The sequence below is a fragment of the Somniosus microcephalus genome, chromosome 27, assembly GCF_052327205.1.
Source record: "Somniosus microcephalus isolate GS21.2 chromosome 27, FLI_Smic_1.0, whole genome shotgun sequence".
Taxonomy (NCBI): domain Eukaryota; kingdom Metazoa; phylum Chordata; class Chondrichthyes; order Squaliformes; family Somniosidae; genus Somniosus; species Somniosus microcephalus.
In genome coordinates, this window is record NC_141013.1 from 26966671 (window position 1) to 26983810 (window position 17140).

Genomic DNA, 17140 nt, shown 5'->3' on the forward strand with positions numbered 1-17140 from the left:
ATTACCAAGCTCCAGGACTATGCTCTTCAGAAGGTGCACACATTATAAACACTCAAACTAAAGCAAGTACAGGAAACTTTCTGGTATCCGGCACTGACGGGACCGAGCTGGTGCCGTTAGATCAAAACTGCCGTATAAACCAGCGCTAATGTTAAAACATACAGAGCTTTTCAGCGCCGTGTGAATCAACAAACCCTGTTGCTTAGCAACAGCTTCAAAACAGTCGGCTGCAGCTGCAAGCGTCTCTAGCTGAAGCTGTTGCTTAGCTACAGACCTTGCAGAGCCTGACTGGGGAAAAAAAAGCAACGAGAAGTAAAAAAACTTATAGAAAACGGCTCCTGAATTTTGCCGGTAGATAGAGCTTTCCGGACTTTTAACCTCTGGTTAAATGAAAGTTTCCTGTATTAGTATTTATTCAATTCCACATTAACCGATTCACTTGGGGGAATTCCAATTATCAACATGTGGCTTAGCAGATTCACACCAAGTCAGCCATGGCAATTTTTCACATTTATCATTTTATACAGGAAAGTCTCAGGTCTATTGTGTGTGTCCGTCACACTTCACATGACACAGATACAAAACAACTTTAATAAAAAAAGAGGAATCAAGCCTGCCATTTCCTGGGGACCAGGAACTAGCAGTCTGCAGAGGTTAAAATTGCCCTCTGGCAATTTAGCTCCCTGAATTTGCCTCCCGAGACCATTTCCCCAGAAGGACTACATCAGCAATTCAGGCCAGACTAGCTGCTAGACATATCAACCATGCTCCTCACTCCAGTCTATTGATTGGAGTAAAACTGTTCATTCCAATGACCAACTGGAAATAGTTTATTGATTTTTAATTGACGCCTTAATGCAACTAATGCTAAGTTCAGCCAGTTTCATAGAATCGCAGAATCGTACATCACAGGAGGCCGTTCAGTCCATTGTGCCTATGCCAGCTCTTTGAAAGATCTATCTAATTAGTCTCACACCCCTGCTCTTTTCCCACAGCCCTGCAAAGTTTTCCATTTCAAGTATATATTCAATTCTCTTTTGAAAGTTACTACTGAATCAGCTTCCACCACCCTTTCACTCAATAAATCTCCTTTTAAGCTTCTCTGCTCTAAGGAGAACAACCCCAGCTTCTCCAGTCTCTCCACATAACTGAAGTTCCTCGTCTCTGGTACCATTCTAGTAAATTTCCTCTGCACCCTCTCCGAGACCTTGATATCATTCCTAAAGTGTGGTGCCCAGAAGTAGACAGAGTATGCCAGCACTCTCTATAAAGGTTTAGCAGAACTTCCTTGCTTTTGTACTTGCCTCTATTTATAAATCCAAGGGTCCCATATTCTTTCAACTTGTTCTGCAGCCTTCAAAGATTTGTGTAAGTATACCCCCAGGTCTCTCTGTTCCTGCACCCACATTAAAACTGTACCATTTAGTTTATATTGCCTCTCCTCATTCTTCCTACCAAAATGCATCACTTCAACTTCTCTGCATTAAATTTCATCTGCCATGTGTCTGCCCATTTCATCGGTCTGTCTATGTCTTCCTGAAGTCTGCTACTATCTTGCCCACTGTTTGCAACATTTCCAAGTTTTGTGTCCGCTGCAAACTTTGAACGTGTGCCCCCCATACCCAAGTCCAGATCATTAATATATATCAAAAAGAGCAGTGGTCCCAATAGCGATCCCTAGGGGACACCACTATATACTTCCCTCCAGTCTGAAAAACAATCATTCACCATTACTCTTCAGCTTTCTGTTTCTTAGCCATTTTTGCATCAATGCTGCCACTGCCCCTTTAATCCATGGACTTCAATTTTTCTAACAAGTCTATTATGTGGCATTTTATCAAATGTCTTTTGAGAGCCCATATACAGATCAACTGCACTACCTTCATCAATCCTCTCTGTAATTTGAGTTTGACGATATCTAGTTTGCCCTCTTTGCCTTGACTTTAGTTTCTTTACAGTCAGTCACTACTTGAATGATTTAGACATTCGTCACTATTTGTGAAAGACCGTTACCAATTCGTTTACTTAAAAGACAACTGTACTGCTTTTAGCAGGCAGAAAGCCTTGATATTGACTTTCCTATCTCCTGAATGAAGTAGCTACACATGTCATCTATGTGCAGTTCACCAATAATTTCACATCAATCAACGGTGCCTAAAAGACACGTCAGGCACATCTCCATTAGAATGTCATGTTAGGGAATACTAAGTAAAATGCTCGACTTTCCAGCTGATACACCTTATGAGATGAAGTACAGGGATGGAACTAAGAATCTCACTAGTCTTTCTGATACAATGCCACACAGTGGCTTTAGTAACTGGTACCAACTCAAACATTTGCAAATTTTTACTGTTGTCATTTGTGATTTGTTTCATTTGTATAAATATAGTAGAAGAAAGTTAACAAAACATGCAGATAACCTATTGCTTAAATAGTTATGAATATAGAAAAAGTTTCATTGTTAGACCAATTACAAGAGATCAAATTTGAAAAAATCTCCTTCCCATGCCCAAAAGTTAAGTAGCAAGGGGAGAAAATCGCCTAAATCTATTTGAACATTCGTGGAGAAAAGAATTCTTGTTCTGTCATAATAAGCATTGTTTCACACTTAACCTTTCCTTCACAAAGTATCAGACTACAGTCCAAAATTAATATCAGAGTGGGATTCTCCATGATGACTTAACGTCTCAAATATGAATGGAAACATCTATTGCTATTAAATAAAGGATGATGTGCATTAGTCAATGATTCTTCTAGAAGAGGGGAAAAACTGGATTTAAATCAGTTTTGTTTTGAAAAGCATATTTTTCCTGAAATCCACTTCAGGCCAGTTTGTTCATTGTATCAGGGGGAGGACACCATGTAGATTTTGAAAATAATTCTTAATTCTTAATTTGCTCACCATTGAATAATCTAGGGTTTCTTAGCTGTCAGAAGTAATTAAGAAAGTGGGGGTGAAATTCAATATCGCCCCGTTTGGGGCGCTAATTTTTAAAAGTTTAAAAAGTTAGCGCCAAGCGCTAATGATTTCAAACTTTTGAAAAATTCGCCGTTTACGCTCCAGGAAGGAAGTGGAGCGCTAAATCAAGCTCCAATTCCTTCTCGGAGCGCAATCGCCAGCAGGCGGGGCGGAGATTTCAGCAGCGCTGCACACTGGGCCGTGGCGCCCTGCCGCGTTCAAAGGCTCCTTCCCTCCCTTAAAGGGAAGGGCCATCGCTGCAGGCTCTGCAATAGAAAAATGACCTACCTGGACCACCAAGGCAGCCGCGATCCTGCACGATCAGCCCGGCACTCAAGCAGAGTGTCGGGCTGATCGATCGGGGGCAGGAATCCGCGAAAAAAACTGCAACAAGAAAGGTAAGGTTTTTTTTTACTTACCTCATCCACCTCATCTTAAATCACTGCCCCTGAAGCAGCCGGCCGCTCGATGCACGACTCCTGCGGCTGTCATTGTTTTCGACCAGTGTTGCTGCAGGGGGCGGAAGTCAATTTCGGGTCCGGGGTGCTACACACGCCGATGACATCACGATCTCCGGGCGAAGGGAATCGAGGCACAACGCCGTAGTGCCGCCGCAAAACTCCCACCGAATATGGCGGGAGTCAATGTCAGCACTATGCCCGGTCGCAAAGCCTTATGTGCCCCGTTAGCACCCCTGGGGACGCTAATGGGAGGCACAAAGGAGCCCAATTTCTCACCCAATATGTCCAATTAGATTGTGTCCAAGTGTACCCTTTGAAACTGAGTCTTGTAGTTTTATAGAGCAAAGGAAAATCCTTATCCGGCATGTTTTTCCTACTTTAAAAGTACTAAGCAATAAATATCTTAGAAGCACAAAGATACTGCACCTATATCTGTGAAAGCAAGGTACGCTAAAAGTCAAAAATGTTATTACAAGCAGGGAGCAATATTGCTCAGTAATAGATGTTTCAGTCACTCAGCACTACTTTTCACAATGTCCGAATGAACTGGCTCACAAACTCTGCTGAAAGCAGTGATGTTTAAATAAATATTCTTGGTATCAACCTTTGTGGTTGGTCTGGTTAAGTCCCGGAAAATCTATCTCCTGTAATGCTGGTGCTGAATCTCCCCAGCTCCGTAACTGTTCCTAACCAGTAACCAAAAGTTGAGATTGTTATTAGATGTAAAGGTTTGAGTATGTATTTCCTATTGGATTTAGACAAACTGGGAGGAGAGAGCCCCTAGTGGGGGAAGAAAGCTGAAGTGAAGGAGAAATCTACAGTCAGTTACATATAGCCTGTGTCAGAACATACACTATCACATACTGTCTGTACATACCCTATATTTCGATAGGTCAATCCTTAGTGAGTTGTGCAACTGATCCAGCAGTTTTATAAATTTTTCTCTCTGTAAAATAAATAAAAGTTTTTGTATGCCTTTGGAAAACATTACTGAAACATCGAACCATAGATTGTTCAACCATAAATATTTATAGGGAAATGGTGCTAAAATTATGGATAACTGCAGTTCCTATATAGAGCCTTCTCACCAATGCCACTTCTTTAGTTATATTTAATTGATGTTATCACACAAGTACCAGCATTTTTTTTAAACAAAACTTTTTTTGCTATTACCTTGAAAGAATAAAAATGCATTGTGAAATGTTTCACTACAGATTAGATGAATATTGATAAAATTGGCAGTGTACTAATACAGAATTGCACTTAATTTTAGAAAGTCTTCTTCTTCACACAATAAAAATCAATTTAACACCATGCCATCATGATGAATAGGAGTGTCAGAGTAATTTATTAAGAACATTCGTCTGTAATGTTGCAGGTAATCCACAGATAATATGAATTTTGCTGAGACTCTCAACACAAACTCTGGGAACATGTATAGTTCATTTTCACCATTTAATTGATTCCCAAGAAACTGTCATATTTTCAACTTAGAATGCATACTAGGATCTTTAGAAAGTGTAAGGGATTTAATGAGCTTTTGATATAAAACTGTGGGGCAGGTTTCTTTTCTAACAAATTCTCCAATATTAAAAACACAATTCATCTTACACATCATGATTTAGCTTTCTCTTACTTTATTTCAATTCAGTTGATGAATGGACAGTGATGGCATGAAATTGGCTGCAGAAATACATTTTTCTGCCAAGGAGTTTTATTTAGGAGAATAGCAGTTACAAATATGCATCCAAACTAATAAAAATATTTTACCATGAAATATTCTGTGCCCTATCTGAAGTACAACAATGTGCTAATATGAAAACCTGTGTGCAATTTCTGACCTGTAATTTTCAACCTTTCATTTCTCAAGCAAATAATTAGTCAAATGTTTTGCACCTAATTGTGTATTATGTCATATTAGTTCAAAACACAAGATTATTTGCAGAAAGAAATCATTTATATCTCAATTACCACATTTCTCACCAGCAAAACACGTCTGCATTTTAGACATCACATCAGTGAGAAAATAATTTCAGAAACCGGAAAGACTGAAGGTAAATAAAATTACATTAACATATGTTGGAACCTTTAAACTACCTCACCTACTTAAAACAAATTTGAAAAAACACAATGGCCGTGATTTTATCATCGGTGTCGGGATGGTGGCGGGAGAGCTGGTTTCCAGGTTCCAGTCACGATCCTGGCTGCAGCCGCTCTGTCAAAGGGATTTTCCCTTGATTGGCCTTATTAAGCCCTGTGGGCTTCCCGGCCAATTAACAGGAAGCGGGTCTGATGATGTCATTTGATGATGCATCATCAGCCGGTTTCCTTAAAGGGACCACGGCCACATTGAGTTTGACAGTTGTTCTGTCAGTGCTTGACAGCATTGAGGTGCTGCAAACACTGACAAGCACTGCACAAAGGTGGACGCTTGCACCCAGGCTCTCAAATGATTCCCTCCATATGCTTATGGAGGGAGTCACAGCACGCAGGGAGGTTCTGTTCTCTTCCAAGGCCTCACTTAAACTCACCCTGCTGTGCCACTCAACACATCCCCATCACTCTGCCTTCCATACCCTACTCCTGCACATCCTTACTCACACCAACTTACCTTGCACCTCCACCCATCTCTCTCTATCTATATTATCACTTCCCCATCTCACTAGCCACCGCTCACACTCACCATCATCCTACTGCAAGCATATCAACTAACAACACACAAGGGTAGGTACTTGAGAGGTTTAGCCAATGTCCACGTGAAGTTTCTAGTAATGTGTTGTCATACAGTGAAATCTATTTTTCCAACACTGCCCCTTATTGGACAGATCTGAGCGCACCTTGCGAAGTGTCTTACTGAGTTCCGGTGAATGTTCAGACATAACGTCCCCCCCGCCCCCCCGCCGCTATAGTGATGAGTGTGCATGGAATGGCTTGGGCATTAAAGGGATGCTTCATGGTGCTGGTGTGAGATGGAGTCAACCTGGCGCATCATGTGGCAGCCAGGGTTAACAGCGTCAAGTGAAGTAAATCTGATCATGGTGATGCCATCGCTGGCCTGCCAGGCAGCAATGTTGTCAGGGACTGATGCCCTGTGTCCAGTGCAGCATCAGGTGATGGCAGAGGAGGTTGGTGATGTTGGTGTGCCTGGTGATGTTGGTGTTGGGGCTGATCGTGGAAGGATTCAGCGGACCAAGGTCTGATTTTTTCAAGGGCACCGATGTTGCTGCAATAGATGTCAGCTGTAGGTGAGATGACAGAAGCGATCTGTCAATGGTGAGAGAGGTTGTTCCAAATAAGTGGCAATGGACGTACAGTTGGATCTAAAAACTTGCAAGCTAAAGAAATCTCTATATGTATTACAAATGCAGGAACCAACATTTTCTGCGCTCTGAAACTGACCATCTGCAACATGGCATCCTTGACACCACTTCTGCAGCTGTCAGCTTATCAGATACATCAGAGCAGACTCAACTCATGCCAGGTTGAGCTGGCGTGTTCCCCGAGCAGCGGGTAACCCGTGGGGGAGAACGTAAAATGGGAAGGAAGCCTCAAAATAGTTTTAAATTGTCTCTTAACAAGCCATTTAATTAGCTCTCCCCTGCCGCTTGGTGTCGGGTCAGTTCTCCGCTGACAGACCCGACACCTGGGAGGCTCACGTGGAGGCGGGTTGACAGCGGGTTTCCTACCCACTGCTAATCTTTGCTATTTTGACAGCGGACCCGCCTCCAAACCCGCCCTCTGAGCGCCGGCAAATTCGCGGCCAAGGTGATTGACTAGACACATCAATCGGATCATGACTAAATGAGGAGCAGGGGAAATATAGTCATTTTAACCCCAATTAGTACATTTTTGGGGATCTCCCAATATATATTGTGTCAAATATTCTCGTAAACGGCAAACAATTTAAATAAAACTACATTTTAGTTCCAATATAACAAAATATTTTTAAATCAAGGATTTTAGCTATATAGAGCACTATGGCAGGGCAGTTTACAGAAGGAGGAATGATAAGCAAGGTCAAAGACAAATCAGTTGGGTGCGATTTGGCTATGTTGGATGAACTTGGAGGACTTCAGTAGATGCCCTTACCATGTCAAAAATTTTAGACAAGTTGTTTGTTTTTTTCTTAGAGCTTCTATACCTTGTCCTTATTTGAAGTAGAAGATCTTCAGAAATGTCTTCTCCAAAACTTTTACCATTAGTGATATAGCAGCAAGTCAGAAGGACATTACAGAAATCTCACTCCCAATGCACCAACTGTTGCATTTATAACAAGTCAGACAAAATGAAGCAGATGCCTATTTATCTCACTAGATATATCCACTTGCATATCATGCCAAACACACTGCAGACACGGCACCGTGTTTCCAACTCCACGCCACTTCAATATGCCAGGGACACCAAGAATGGCAGCTTCATGAATTGGAAGCACAGCTTTTTAACATATATTTAATTAATGGCCCGTATTTTCCGATCCTTACGTGTGTATGCGCTGTGTACACACCCGTAGGGACATCGGAAATGCCGGTTTCAGGCATGCGACGCACATGTGTTGAAAACCGGCATTTCCGGTCTGTCAAGAATGCTCTCGACAGATCGGACGCCTGCCCTGGAGAAGGGCCTCTGCGGGAGGAGAGTTCCGCTTTCTGCAGAACCTCCGCCCGCTGAAAACACTTAGAAATCTTATGCCTGGTAAAAGCAGGCGCAGGCGTAAGGCCTGCTTTTACCAGCATAAGAGCTGAAAGAAGTAAAAAAAAAAATATTTTCACTCATTTATAATTGAAAAATACTTTTAAAAAAGTAAGTTTATTTTTAGTCCCATAAAAAACGAATTAATTTTTTCAAAAAATTAAATTTTTGTTTAAAAATATTTAATTTAATGTAATTTTAACTCATTTTAAAAACGTGATGGTTTTTTAAAAATTTATTTAATGTTTTAGTGTCTTTTTAGGGTGATCTCCATTCATATAGACAGATAGACAGGTCTATCAGATTCCCTTCTCCTATTGGCTGGCCTGGCTCACGTGATCCCAGGAACGCTTGCGAACCGCCTGTGCCCCTGGGATACCTGGGCCCTGCGCATTTCGACTGTGGAGGGGCCCAGGAGCGGAAGTGTCTGGACCTCGGGAGCCCTCAGGTAAGGGCGTAGATTTTTTTCCGATAGGAGGCCTCCGCACATAGGAAGCCTCCTATCGGAAATTACGGGCCAATATTTTAAAGAACATTATATGTGGAGCTTCATGCAAGGTCTTTCACAAAATGAAGACTATCATAAAAGTCTTTGTCTAGCTTCTTAGTATTTTAATGGAACCAGTTCTTTTAATGTTCAGTATTAGATTTTTGATTTAGATCATGGGGAACAGCAAAGCTGGTTGACCAATGGAGTGGCAGAAGCCATAACAAGGCTGATCAGCTGATAACTGTATTGGGGAGGCTGTTAAATCCCTGTATTTGCAGAGGTGAGAGAAGGTCAGGGATTAACACAGCAATATTGATGGAAAATGCAGGAATCAGGGGCTTGCAAGAGCTGTTTTGATGACCAGGTGCTGGAAATGCCAGATGAAGTAGTAAGAGAGAGGAGGGCATGTGTATGAAACAGAAGGGTATCCTCAACAGGACTGGGGACAAATAACAGACGAGGTAAACGTAGTTTCTAGAACACAGCAGACCCCGGAGATATGAGGAAGAAGATGGTTGACATCTAGAAAGCAGCTAAAGTGAGCCTAAAGTACAGTTTCGAATGCTAAGTGCCTGCTCCAAGTAGGCACAGCACAAAGTGTAGCCTCACAACCCTGTAAATCATTCTTTGTTGAACCATCATAACCATTATTAGGAGCTTATTGTGTGAAGTATTGCCGTGAGAGAAACAAGCCATTGAATGCTACCATGCATGGCCAAACTGCAACACAGGGGAAATACAAACCGTGGGCATCCAAACAAATCTTAAAGGGGCCTTGTCAAGTTAAAAAAAGATTAAACAGGCTTACATTTATTAAAATAATTTGTAATTGTATTCAACCATTTGATATAAATGTTGAAGAGAATTAGTTATGAGGAAAGACATCAACAATTGGGGCTCTTTAGAGCAGGTTAGGTTATGAGAAAATCTGACAGATGTTGAAAATTATGAATGGTTTGAATAGGTAAATAGGGAAAACTACTGCCACTGGTCAGTGAGTCAGTAACTAGATGGCATAAATTTAAGATCATTGCTCTTCTTGATCTTCCTTGCTGCAATGCTCCATCTCACCCTCAGTAAGCTCCCCGCTGGAGTGGAGCTAATTTACAGAACAAACGGGAAACTGTTCAACCTCCGTCGCCTCCAGTCCAGATCCAAGGTCGTCCTATCCTCTGTCGTCGAATTACAGTATGCAGACGACGCTTGCGTCTGCGCTCACTCCGAGGTTGAACTCCAAACCATTGTCAACACCTTCACTGAAGTGTGCGAGAGCATGGGCCTTATACTAAACATCCGTAAGACGAAGGTCCTCTACCAACCTGCCCCCGCCACACAGTACTGCTCCCCAATGATCAAAATCCATGACAAGGCCTTGGACAACGTGGACCACTTTCCATACCTCGGGAGCCTACTGTCAACAAGGGCAGACGTCGATGACGAAGTCGAACACTGCCCTCAGTGTGCTAGTGCAGCCTTCGGTCGCCTGAGGAAGAGACTGTTTGAAGACCAGGACCTCAAACCTGGCACTAAGCTCATGGTCTACAGAGCAGCAGTGATACCCGCCCTCCTGTATGCCTCAGAGAGAAGGACCATGTACAGCAGGCACCTCAAAGCACTGGAGAGGTACCACCAACGCTGCCTCCGCAAGATCCTGCAAATCCATTGGCAGGATAGGCACACCAACGTCAGTGTTCTCGCTCAGGCCAACATCCTCAGCATCGAAGCTTTGACCATGCTCGATCAGCTCCGATGGACGGGTCACGTCGTCCGCATGCCCAATACCAGACTCCCAAAGCAAGTGCTCTACTCGGAGCTCCGGCACGGCAAGAGAGCCCCAGGTGGGCAGAGGAAATGCTTCAAGGACACTCTCAAAGCCTCCTTGAAAAAGTGCAACATCCCCACCGACACCTGGGAATCCCTGGCCCAAGACCGCACAAAATGGAGGAGAAGCATCCGAGAAGGCACCGAACACCTCGAGTCTCTTCGCCGGGAGCAAGCGGAAGCCAAGCGCAGGCAGCGCAAGCAGCGCACGTCAACCCAAGCACCCAACCCACCCGCCCCTTCAACCACCTGTGACAGAGACTGTAGGTCCTGCACTGGACTCATCAGTCACCTGAGAACTCATTTTTAATGTGGAAGCAAGTCATCCTCGGTTCCGAGGGACTGCCTAAGAAGAAGAAGATGAGAAAATCTGACAGATGTTGAAAATTATGAATGGTTTGAATAGGTAAATAGGGAAAACTACTGCCACTGGTCAGTGAGTCAGTAACTAGATGGCATAAATTTAAGATCATCATCAAAACAACAAAGGGAGAGGTTGCAGGAAACAATGAGTACAGCAAGCCTACTGCATAGATTAACTGCAGTAGCACATGACAGCCTTAGTGCCTCCACAGAAATTCTGGACCAGGTGGATACTGGGCAGTAAGTGCACACTATAATGCGCTGCCCACAATTCTGCATTTACTCCAGTGTAAAAGTTTATGGCAACAGCAATTTATAGACATGCATCTTGATTAATTGTTTCAAAAGTTCATGGTTATTACCAATTTTGCAGCATAGGTTAGTAGCATTTTCCTCAGTTAATTTATCACTATTGTATCTTATAAGATAATACCGCCATCAAGTTAGAAAATGTTGATTTTGGTACAGCAAATTTTAGGCAAAATATAAACTTTAGTCTGAAAATTTGTGCCCGATAGCATGGTGAAGCTGCATCGTTTGTGTTGCTACAAACTGGTGTATAGAATGATGGAAACTCCAAAGTGCAAATGCATCAGATTGGGATCAAGTGTGAAACCACACCATGAGCATTGCAAAACCAACTTTTCAAGCTTTAAAGTTTTAAAAAAGCCCAGGCGATCTCCTAACTTGAAATGTTTGAAAATAACCAATCCTCCTGTCAGTACTTTCCAAACATTAGAAATTTTACCAGCAGGTAAGTCGAGTCTGCAATTCTTTTAAATATATAGAGGGAGAAATTCAGTATCGCCCCATTTGGGGCGCAATTATCGGCCGGGCGCAAAGATTAACGCCTGGCGCTAATTATCACCTCCGACTGCAAACTTGGCTTTTATCGCCCCGGAGGTGATTGGAGCGCTAAATCAGGTGCTACACACCAGTCTTAAAGCGCAAAGGCCGAGGAGCGAGGCACTACCTCAGAGCGCTGGCGAAGCTCATGTGATGTCAGTCAGCAATGGAACACAGACACACTGGCGCCGCCCAGTTCTTAAAGGGGAGGGTCAATCTTGCTCTCCATCCACACCCTGCTCATTGCAGCCTTGAAACTCGGCCTGGAGAGACCTGTACATCAAATCTGTTCAAAAGAACAAAGGAGGGGCCCAGGGAAAGAGCTCAGAGTGCAGCCCCCATATTCTCTTTTAAATCGATGCAAGGAAGATCAAATCAGAAAGAACCTGCAAAGTGCTGCTCAGTACCCAAAACACCTCAACACAGCTTTGAATATCTCCAGAAGTCGCTCTCTCTCTCACTCAGAATGCGTGGTGCAAAAATTTCGCCGACAAAAAAAGGCAGGAAGCGGTCGCCTTTAAATAGCGCTCCCCCAGTCCCTTCCCGACTGCAAAACGCTCCCCTCAACCTGTCATTGCTAGTGGCAGGCGGTAAGACAGGGGGCACCACTCAATATCTGGTCTGGTGCACTACCGGGCGTTGCACGCTCGACTGACGTCACGATCTGCCAGCACAGGAGATCGTGGCGCTAGTGTTTAGCACTGCCGCAAAATGTCTAGTTAATTTTGTGAGCGGCGCAAACATCGCTGCGCACGGGCGCTAGTTGCTTTGCGCCCCATTAGCGCCCTCTTAAGGTGCTAACGGGAGGCGCAAACCAACCAAATTTTCCCCATACATACTTACACCACATAGCTCTGCTTTGCCCTGACTAAAAATGAAATGAGCCGAGCAGTATAACTCGAGGCTTTTATACTGTGCCACTCTAAAATTGAACCGAAGCATTAAAGTCACTGAAACTTGAAAGAAAGAAAGAATTGCATTTCTATAGTGCCATTCATGACCACCGGACGTCTCAAATTGCTTTGCAGTCAATGAAGTACTTTTGAAGTGGAGTCACTGTTGTAATGTGGGAAACACGGCAGCCAATTTGCGCACAGCAAGGTCCCACAAACAGCAATGTGATAATGACCAGATAATCTGTTGTTTTTTTTGTTATGTTGGTTGAGGGATAAATATTGGCCAGGACACCGGAGATAACTCCCCTGCTCTTCTTCGAAATAGTGCCATGGGATCTTTTACGTCCACCTGAGCGAGCAGACGGGGTCTCGGTTTTAACGTCTCATCTGAAAGACGGCACCTCCGACAGTGCAGCACTGAATATTAAAGAATATTAACAGTAATGTGGAAAGTTAGCAAAATTTTCTTCAAGCAGCAGCAGGGACAACTAACTAAACAAAAGACAGCGCTAGTGAATTCAATAAGTTATAAGAAATTAGAAAGGGACAGATGACTTATCCAACCTTACAGTACTGGTTGACAGCTAACAGTTTACTTCCCGTAGCAATGATCTCCTAGAGTCAGTGGCAAATATTACAGTCACACTACCAAAACCTAATTGTGGTGCAGCCTGAAGCAAGTACAATTTTTTATTTTATTTAAAACTCTTCCAAAAGATTTTCCAGCAGGCTGAACTTCAAAGTTCATTGCCTCAATTGAGTCCTATGGTTTAAAGAAAAATAAATGGATTACCCTTGACCCTGGGCAAGTTCCTTCTTTGGTTTATTTTCATACACCAATGTTGCTGCTCGCACATTACCTGGATCCTTTATTAATTTGAAAAAGAGGGTTTCAGTGCAAAGGTGCCGAACCCAAATTGGACTTACTCCAAAGTTTGAAGCAGCAAATCGATCGGAGGCTGAAACATTTGTTGAAGCGGTGGTATGCGCAAAATATGCATTGATGTTGGCCAACAAGGTGCTCATTACTGCAGGAACCCCTGGGCACATGTATTTGGATGATAGACAGGAGAAATGCCTACAAGAGAAAAAAATAAGAGTTAGGACAATTATTACAGATCCTACTTTTCATAAGGATACTACCAATTTATAGTAAAAACAGAAAATGCTGGAAAAACTCAGCAGGCCAGGCAACATCCGCGGAGAGTGAAATAGAGTTAACGTTTCCGGTCAAAACCCTTCATCAGGACTGAAAAAGCACAGGAAATGAAACAGATTAAAAGGCCAGTTTGGGGGCTGGGAAATGGGGATGAGAGAACAAAAGAGAAGTGAAGAGACATTAAGAGGTATTCAAAACCAGACGAGATGGGACTAGTGGAGAGACAAACGACGGCTCTAGATTAGGTGTGAAATGCACTGGCAGAATGAGAGACAGCTGCCATGTGGGAGAGAACAAAAGGGGGAAGGGGGAAACCCCAATACCAGTTCAAAAGTTTGAAGCCACATTATTCTAGCTCACAGGGTCACTTAACTGCAAAGAAGCAAACAATCCAAATTCCTGCACTTCTAACTAATATATTGTATAAAGAAAAGCTATTCAAGATGCAGGACAACCTTTTATCAGAAACCACCACTGCCTATCATAACGGCTTAAGCCTGCGACATTTACATTGTTTTAGATCTCTTGTTTTGGTGCCCCATTTATATTATTCTGGTAGTAAATGCAGCAGGATAATTTGATGACAAATATGGTAGCAAAATCTCACCCTATAATAGTGGTAGTAATACCCTGGGTTTCAGTTGTACTGACTTCAAAATAACCCTAGAAGTTGATACAACACCCAAGAAACTGCTACGCATTGTGGTATAATTTAACATCAGTACTTTGTCCCATTACAGTGATTATCGGTACAATTTTAACTTCTTTTGGTTGACTGTGATTTTCTCCTTGAAGGTGAAATTGGGAAATCCACCAAGATTGGGTTAATTTCACTACAGAGAGGGTATATCTTCTCCCCATTTGTTAATTAAAAGATCGATGTGAGTATATTGGGAAATCTGCTTTAGAGTCATGCTAACCTTTTAGCTAATATTAGCAAATGGCAGTAAGGGCAATGGTGGGAGCTAGAGCAAACCTCAGTGCTTTTGAGGCAGGAAAGAGGAAAAAATTAAAACCAACCATGGTTCTCAGTCCAAACTGGTATTCAATTATTTTTTTGCAGAACAACTGGTTTTGTGGAGGTAGGGCAAGAACACAATCAGGCTCTGAAGGTTGAATACTTTGCTGCACTCGCTCTCAAGGCTCACACAAACAATAGCCACTTAGGTGAGGCACTGACAGGCTGCTGGTGACCAAGGAGTCATTTCTGATGCACTGCTTTCAGGAAAATAGGTGAGAATATTGGTGGAAAAAAATATAATCCGTTAAATTAAAAGAAACTATTCGCTGTATAAACCTAACAAAAGTGTGAGCTCAAAAATGATTAACAACTAACTGTTAGCAAACAAAACTCTAATAAAGCAAGCCTTGCTTATTGAATAACATGTAAAACATTATAGGAAAAAACTCTTAAAACAGCTGCTTGCAGTTCTGCAGCTACTTTATCACAGATAGGTTTGGATGAAGAAAACAGTTCAACCTATTTGATCTCATCTTTTCAGAATACTAACCCTATTGTTTTTGCCCATCTGACTTCTATTTTTACTTCAAATATACACTATCTTGCTTTTGCCATGATTGATGTGTTTACCAGATCCAAAACTTTGTTGAGCTGTCCTTGTTAGATCTCGATTGTATCCTCGGAGTCCGCAGTCATTCCCCTCCTCCCTACTGTTGTCACCTGCAAAATTAACTATGTACCTTGTATTGACACTGCAATTCACGATCATACACCAAGAGCAGGACGGCTACCAGCATGTACCCATGGAGTACCACACTCAACACCTTGCTACTGTGGCTTGGCTCTCTTTACAACTACCCTCTGCTTGCCTCCCATTAGCCAGTTCTTAATACTTATACCCATGCCTTAACTATGCTATCAATTGATCTCATTTTTTAAAGAATATTATATTGTGATAGTTGATAAAAGTCCCTTTGCAAGTCAAGGTACATTATGTGTACAGAGCTTTCATGTGTGAATTTGAGATGTCACCTCGAATTTGGGATGATGTTGTTCTGAAGATCTACCACTTCTAAAGTCAGCTTGGATGATATTTATTAGGTTATTTTCATGCAGGTATTCTATTTTGTTTCTGATTACAGTATTATTTTTCTGATTATTATTATTATTATTGAGGTCAGGCTAATGAGTCTGTAATTGCCAGATTTTGCACCATTATTATTTGGACCACACACAATATTCATTTACTCTTTCAAAATGAGAGCAAGTGCTTCACAGGTCTCCTCCCGTGTCCCTCCAAGTGTCCTGTGGCTTAGTTCATTCATACCAGGGGAGTTACTGGTTTTCTCTTCCTTCATCATAATATTATAATCACCTTTTGAAAGGTCATCGACCTGAAACCTTGGGGGGAATTTTGCGGGGGGTCAGCAGGCACGATCGGCGGCTGGTCGGCTGGGAAAATGGTTTTTTTTGACAGTGGGGGGGGGGGGGACCCCGCTGTCAACTCGCCGCCACGCACCTTTCCCAGATGTCGGGTCTGTCAATGCTGAGTAGACCCGACACGCAGCGGCGGGGGAGGCAATTCAGGTCATTATGACCTTGTTAACAGAGCATTAAGAACTATTTTCAGTTCACCTTCAGAGTTTACCAGGTCACCCACGGGGTCTGCGCTGCTCGGGGATCACGTCAGGTAAGCTGGGCGGCAGTTGAATGGCCATGGAGTCATCTCAATACTTGACAGCTTGAAATGTGCTATAAAAGCTCCCATCTCACAGCTGTTTACTATCCAAGCTCAGAAGCTGTTGCTTACTGCATTTGGAAGACAGATTGAGCTTTATGCAGGTTGCAAGTGTTTGGAGCAATATTTCTATCCAGTGTCACCTCATTGGAACAACCTCTCCCACCATTGACAGATCGCTTCTGTCATCTCAACTTCACCTGCCATCTATTACATCAGAATGGGTACGGTTTATACTGTCTCACTTCAGTCGTCAGAATCCCACCACGATCAGCCCCAACACCAGCAGCATCAGGCACACCAGCAGCACCAACAACACCAACCTTCTCCGCAATCAACTGATGCTGCAGAGGACACAGGGCATCAGCACCTGACCACATTGCTGCCCGGGATGGCCTCGCCATGGCCAGATTTACTTTACTTGATGCTGTACACTCATATGGCTGCCACATGATGCGCCAGGCTGGCACCACCCCACACCAACGCCATAAAGCAGCCCTACAATGCCCAAGCCATTCCTTTCACACTCATCACCATTGCAGGGGGTACCGTTATGTATCACCATTCACTACAACTCACTAAGCCACTTCCAAAGGTGCACAAAAATCTTTTGGAGAATGCAAAGTGTTGAAAATAAAGGTTTCAATGTTTGACACCACATTAACAGAAACTTCACATGAACATTGGCTAAAACACACAAGTGCCTATCCTTGTGTGTTGTTAGTTGGTATGATTGCACTAGGATGAGGGTGAGTGT

At 42.9% G+C, this 17140-nt stretch overlaps 1 protein-coding gene across 10 annotated transcripts in view; it reads right to left on the reverse strand.

Annotated features, from left to right (window-relative positions):
• unc13c (unc-13 homolog C (C. elegans)) overlaps positions 1-17140 on the reverse strand; it is a 794870-nt gene that overhangs the window by 274409 nt on the left and 503321 nt on the right. For all 10 annotated transcript variants that reach the window (XM_085968792.1, XM_085968791.1, XM_085968790.1 and 7 more), the window contains 2 exons: positions 13453-13603; positions 4298-4366 (listed from right to left, as the gene is read on the reverse strand). In XM_085968792.1, coding sequence (XP_085824918.1) covers positions 4298-4366; positions 13453-13603 — 220 coding nt within the window. The remainder of the gene's footprint in view (positions 1-4297; positions 4367-13452; positions 13604-17140) is intronic.